Source organism: Parambassis ranga, chromosome 13 (assembly GCF_900634625.1).
Source record: "Parambassis ranga chromosome 13, fParRan2.1, whole genome shotgun sequence".
In the NCBI taxonomy this organism is placed as follows: domain Eukaryota; kingdom Metazoa; phylum Chordata; class Actinopteri; family Ambassidae; genus Parambassis; species Parambassis ranga.
This window is the reverse complement of record NC_041033.1, coordinates 16,582,917-16,589,863: the sequence shown is the minus strand read 5'-3', so window position 1 is coordinate 16,589,863 and position 6,947 is coordinate 16,582,917. Positions and strand designations below refer to the sequence as shown.

Sequence of the window (6,947 nt, the reverse complement as noted above, 5' to 3'; positions counted from 1 at the left end):
CATGGCCCGATCCCTTCGCTATTCTCCACCATCCTCCTCCTGTCTGTCTGCTGTCTTTGCCAGTGTCTGCTTTGTCCTTGGCTGTGGCACACACACTCACACACACACACACACACATCCAGCTGTCAGGAGTCGAAAAAATGACCATCTTAATACAAACCAGGAGTTTTTTCCCCTCTTATGCTCTGAGGAACCTTTACTGACTTCATTGGCTCCTCACTTTCCTTGAAAATAATTGTGACACAATGCAAAACTGTGAACAAACCTGCACCATGTCCATTGTGGCTGTCACCACCTTCTACTTGAATGATGGATGACACCTTCTACTCAGTTGATAATATCTCCCATGAGGAAGAATCATTAGTATCTAACGTTCGAGTTTAATATGTAACTTAAACGTTACATATTTAACGGAAATACCAAATCAAAAGTACAGGAAGTGAAGTTTCAGACAGACCCAGTCAGTTAAAAGTGTGCGTGTCTGTATTTACAGACACACTGCACATGCAAAAGGATCAGATCTGATAAGGGTCTATTTGGAGGAGGAAGGAGGAGGAACAGAAACAGCGCGTTTGGACACGGGAAGCAGTTCGGTGGTTTTATGTGTGTATGTGTGAGAGAGAGAGAGAGTGTGTGTGTGTGTGTTTGTGCGCGCACCTCCCCTCACCATAGCGCAGAGCCTCCTCTCTCTTTACGGAGCCTGTTTGCAATTCCTGCTCTTCATGCCAGAGCCTGCAGCTGTCTCTGTTGCGTCCCACCGCCGCTGCTGTGGGAACTCGTCGCCCCGCATGACAAACCTGCGGCAGACTTTTTTTTCCCCCCTCCCCTGTTGAAGCGTCAGCACAAACCTGAAGGATATCGCAACTTTTCAACAATTTCAAACAGTGTTAGGAGCCTGGATGAAGACACCTGACTGAACGTAAAGCTCTGTCCGCTGAAATCTTCGCAACTGTGAAGGCTATAGGAATGAGGAATACAAGTCAATCTCAGCGGTGAGTGTCATATCTCTCTCTCTCTCACTCGCTCTCTCTCGCTGTGTTTGTGCGCACACGTTTGTTGGGCAGATGAATTCAGTGCTTGAATGTCAAGTCTGTGCATGATTGCTTTTCAAAAATGAAAACATGACTTAGTTTAAGTCCAACAGAACATTTTCATAATCTACAATTTGTGTTGCAACTGCACACGAGCTGAAACGTCTCCTCCATTCCTCTCCTGCAGTGAAAGGACCTGCCTCTGCCCCTGACACCATGACCACAGACTTGAACTTGACCTCTTTGCTTAATGCAACAGATCTCCACAACCACACACGAGGATGTTCTCTCACCAAGACGGGTTTCCAGTTCTATTACCTGCCCACTGTTTACATCATGGTTTTCATCACCGGGCTGGTGGGCAACAGTTTGGCCATTTGGATGTTTGTGTGCCACATGAGACCGTGGAGCAGCATCTCTGTCTACATGTTCAACCTGGCTCTGGCTGACTTTTGCTACGTCCTCTCTCTGCCTTTCCTCATCTTCTACTACTTCAACAAAACCGACTGGATATTCGGGGATGTTCTGTGTCGACTGCAGCGGTTTATATTTCATGTGAATCTCTATGGGAGTATTCTGTTTCTGACCTGCATCAGTGTTCACAGGTACACCGGGGTGGTGCACCCGCTCAAGTCTCTGGGTAGACTCAAGAAGAAAAATGCAGTCATTACCAGTGCGTTGGTGTGGGTAGTGGTTGTTTTAGGTATCTCCCCTATCCTTTATTATTCCAGGACTGGCCTGAAGCGTAATTCAACCACATGTTATGACACCACCACTGAGGATGAGCTACCAGGTTACTTCATCTACAGCATGGTTTTGACTGTGTTTGGGTTCTGTATCCCTTTCATTATCATATTTTGTTGCTACGGCATGATCGTGAAAGCATTAATCTGCAATGACATGAACAATGCACATCTGCGGCAGAAGTCCATCCACCTGGTTATCATAGTGCTTGCCGTCTTCGCCGTCTCCTACCTGCCTTTCCATGTGATGAAGAACCTAAACATGAGGGCCCGGCTGTACTTCCAGAGCCCCGACATGTGTGAGTTTAATAACCGCGTCTACGCCACCTACCAGGTAACTCGAGGGCTGGCCAGCCTCAATAGCTGTGTGGACCCCATTCTTTACTTCCTGGCAGGGGATACCTTCAGGAGGAAGCTGTCACGGGCCACTAAAAAGCCCTCCAGGAAGGGGGACAATGTGCTTCAGTCCAAGAGTGAGGAGACAGCGCTCCAGAGTCTGGCTGAGTATGTAGAGAATGGGGACCGGAGGCTGTGACAGGGCACTTTGTCTCCAGTCTCTATTAGCTTTAGAAGCCAGGATGTACTTGGAATAAATGTGGACTGAAGACTGTATGCAGAACTTAAGGATGAATACTCCATTCAACCCTGTGATAACCATCGCTTGCTTGCAGCTTGTCGATGTCGATAAGCTATTGTACTGTATTGTCCCGTACACGTATTAATTAAGAAACCTTTATTAGTCCCACAATGGGGAAATTGCATATTGTACTCTAAATGTTAGAGCTATCACTCTTCTTTTTATCAAGTAACTGGTGTGTTGCTCACACTCATGATGAACCAGGCTGCAGAGGAAATCGTTCGTCCAACAGGCAGTAAAGTCCTGTTCATCAATTTAAAGTAGGCACCTTCTCTGATGTTTAATCAATAGCTATTAAACAGGTGAGGAGCTTGTGCTTCAGGAAGTATTTACCTGAAATGAGGGAAGAAAAAAAAAAAAAAAGAAATGCACTGAACCCGAGATTGCTGCATGGGAGTCCCGCGCAGACGTCGTGATGCACTATGACGGGGGAGCCTCCTCTCAGAGGGCTGCCTATCACTCCTTGTTTCTCACTCCATCTAATAATGAGGAGGTGAGGAACACGGATTTACACACTGACAGCTCTGAGGTTAAGGTCTGTGACGGCTCTGTTACCACAATCCTTCTCGTCCGAACCTGTTCTATAGGAAAAAGTGAGAAGATCGTATTTACAGTATTTTTGTGTATATGATACAATAATAAATGTCTTCTTTTTAAAGTGTACCTACTGTACAGGTTGTTGTGACGTTCCAGATTAGTTTGTGTTGTATCATTAATCCAGATCTTTAGTGCATGAGCCCAGTATCAAATCCAGTATGGAGGAAACACTGACTCACCGCAGCAGGTTGGAACTACTTGTGTATTAGCTTTTAAATGAGTGGAAGAGATACTCAATCACCCTCTTTGTGACTCTATTAACATACTGAAGATGTGTTTGTAGGAGATACCTCAAAGTAAATAGTGCACTGTGTCAGTGGCAGATAATCACTTCTGTTTTCTATCTGTTGTAAACACTCAAACAAATGATTGTGGGGCTCTCTCGGTATGTGGATGTTCGATGTCTGTACTAATACCTTGTAAATCTGTAATGTGGTCATTTTTAAGTGTCAACTAAGAAAGTAAATCAGTCGTGCAGGAGTTTCAGGGGCCACGTGTATCTTTGTCAATAAATTTTTATATTTAAACATGTGGACTCTTTTGCTTCCACCTGCACATGATTTGAGTTTTCTAACTGTTAGCGTTGGCGCATTCGTGCAGACAGGTCCGTCCGTCTCCTCCTCCTCCTCTTCCTCCTTATTGCTCCTCTTTGTTCCCCATGCCACTGTTGACTTTCTCTTTCAGCACAGCCAGGAGGAAGTGTGGGGACGAGGGAGGAATAAAGAGTTTCTCCTGGCTTATCCCAAGACTGCCTCTGTGTTTGTCACAATGGCGTGGAGTTACTGATGCTGACAGAGTAGTGTGAAACTGTCGCCAGGACGCTGTGGCTGCATGGTGTTGTGGGCACAGGAAGCCGACCGTCCCTCTTCCTCCTCACAGGGCCCATGAATACAAACAGCTTTTGATTTCTTGGCTTTGAGGTGCAAACTGCATATCTGGCCTCAGCAAATGTGTGTGTTTATGTGTGAGTCCCTCTGTTAAGAGAGCCTGGAGGGAACGGAGACCTTATTCCAGTAGGTGGCTGTTACATCTGTTTCAAAGCAGACACTTTGACATGCATAGGTGTATTATGTATATATGTTTATTTGTGGAATACAGTCGATGGTTGGATTCGGATTCAGCCTCTGTGTCAGATCTTGACTTGCAGAGCGTTGGGATGCTTGCCAGATTCTCTTCCCTCCCTTTTCAGCCACCTTTCACCTCTTTTCTCTCACATCCTCCATTCTCTATTCTCAATGCAGTAAAGAAAACTTTTCTTCAGTGCATTCCACCTCCCTCGGGCGTAATACTGTTTGAATACTCTTTGAGAAGAGTTACACAGAGGACAAGAAAAGGAAGAGTCGAGTGTTAAGAGTGATGGCAGCTGTGGGAAACAACAGGTTTTTTGTGGGGGTTTTTTCCTCATGACGCTGTTGGTGGTACAGGAGGCCTACAGGGTAATCCCATTCAGGACCGCTAAACTAAAATACTGAGCTTTGTCCTTGGGAGATTTACAGTGGGACCTGGCACCACATCCGTATCCATCACAAGGGTGCAGATTGCTTGGGCCAAAAACACTACCACACACAAAACCTGCATGAATCAAAATGTCAGTGTGTGGTGCTCAGTGAGTAACCCGTGATGCAAATAATCAGGAGACGACCAGAGTGATGCAGTTTAAGCTGCAAATGTGTCCAACTGCAAAACCACATGAAATTATACTGAATATATAATTTCCCACAGAATTATCAGTGACTGATAGAACGACTAAACATGATGACAATTTTATTGTAAAAAATTAGGACATGATAATAACATGCACATGTAAATGGTTCTCCTTATACTTTGTTAGGAAACTGTGCACTATTAAAGCAGCAAACTGAAAAGCAGGTCTGCCTCTGTGTGAACAGGCAGACCTGGTTAATTGGTTAATTGTTGGATGATTTCTATACTAGATATGCACACTAGTTGCTTTGATGTCATGTTTAATGAACACGAGTAGAATCTCAATTTTGATAGTGTGACTTCTTTCTTTATCATGCTGGATGTTACACGCTCCATGTTACATGGGACTACTATCTGCAGCTAGCTGATTAGCATTCAATCTAATCAGGTAGCTCTGCAAAGAATACATACAGGACGATGGAATATGATCATAGATCTTACAAATTGCTCCTTTAGGGCTTTGCACAGCTTCCGAAGCTATTAATAGGGTTTTACTGTGTTTGTACACAACACGCTGCTATTTTTCAAGTTAAGTCACACAACCAGTTTTGTGTGTTCTGCCTGCAGTGTCTAAGTAAACACTGTGTAAAAATATTTTTCTTTAGTGACGCTCAGTGACAACATTGCACCACCGCTGTGATATTAACATGTGTTTACTTGCTCATCAGGCAACAACCTACTGTGCCACTCCTAGCATTTATTGTGCTTATATGGCAATATACCCCGATTATCCACACCCACATCCACCTCTGCTAGTGAGACAGGATCCAGACTCCAAAACTGGACCAAACTCAGCCACTCAGCTGAGAAACGCTTCACTGACAGTCAACACAAACATGAAAGAATGGAGGCTGTTTGCAAGCCTAAATGCAAAAGTGTCACTGTGTATGAAAGTGCAGCTCAGGTTTGCACATTAGTACATCAAGAGTTAACATAGTTGCTGTCATATTGCATGCTGAAGTGAAAATGACACAGTGCACAGGAGAATAGTCAAGGAATGTGTTTACAAACAAACCTAGAGCTGAGACGCCCAGAGACACACCTGTGTGTTGTGTGATAGATTATCGATATATTATATCAAAATGAAATAAAACAAATAAAAAAATCAAAGTGATTTGACTTTGAGTTAGTATAAAAATATATATATGTGTAGTCTAATGTATTCTGTCGCTGTGTATTGCACATACATACACATTTATCATGATTTTCTTTGCCACCAGCTGTGCTGTTTGTCACCAGAGAGCCACCAGCTGCAGGAACAAGCCGTTACATTCCTGACAATATGCATGTAACCAGTGAAATTAGCCAGCTGCAGTTAATCAAGTTCCATTTTCACTGCAGTTTTGAGGAGCCATGTTTTTATGCTCTCCTTTTATTTACAATGCTTTCTATTTGTGTAGATACTGACTGAGAATATGTAATGAAATACATTAAATTAACATTGCATGGTGGCAGCAGGTGTTTTTACCTTAATTCCATGCTAGTTTCCAGTTACTTCTTATGTCTGCTGGAACAGTAGATTGACTGGAGAGTTTGCATTGGTATAAAATTATAAATTTTTGTATGAATTTTTATTTTAGTAAAGGGAGAAAAAAAATGTCACAAACGTGCAAAGTTGAAATACCATCAACTGTAATATTAAAAGGAAAAAAAAACAAAAATCCATTATATATGAGACAATTTTTGGTTAAAAAATTAATGGCGACCATCCATTTTGATTTGTAGTAGCCATCTGCTCATATGTCTACATGATGGAGTTACAGGCCTCGGGCTATACAGACAGAATGACAGGTTATCAGCTGTACCAACAGCCTGTGGTGTGGCTGCGATTGACAATAAAAAAAACCTATTTGAGATAAAACTGTTAGGTGTCTTTGGGGGGAAAGTGTGTGCTGTTGCCTCTGGTGTTGGTTTACTTTGATCCCCTAAAATGATTTCATCATGCTGTCAGGTATACATGTTCATCTTACACCTGTACAGACAAGCACTAGTCACCTCAGCTTGGCCTGTTGCTGTACATTTCTTGAGAACTGTCATAATATTGAACTACCGTAAACAGGTGCTTATGACTTGGACTGTTGCCAGTAATAATGGTGGCGCATGTAAGGGTTACCAGGAACTGGAAGAACGGGTGTTAGAGGGTGTGTGAGACAGACGAAGGGTTGTCATATTTTGGCTGTCGTGAGCTTTATGATCAATATCTCTGCAGCCACTCTCGTCTGGCTTCTTGTTGAT

General features: G+C 43.3%; 1 protein-coding gene across 1 annotated transcript; it reads left to right on the top strand.

Moving 5' to 3' along the window:
* The first annotated feature begins 555 nt into the window (after positions 1–555).
* On the top strand, positions 556–3,535 carry p2ry1 (purinergic receptor P2Y1). The gene is made up of 2 exons (XM_028419093.1): positions 556–992; positions 1,219–3,535. The coding sequence occupies exon 2, from the start codon at positions 1,248–1,250 to the stop codon at positions 2,307–2,309; it is 1,062 nt and encodes a 353-aa protein (XP_028274894.1). The 5' UTR covers positions 556–992; positions 1,219–1,247; the 3' UTR covers positions 2,310–3,535.
* The last annotated feature ends 3,412 nt before the right edge of the window (positions 3,536–6,947 follow it).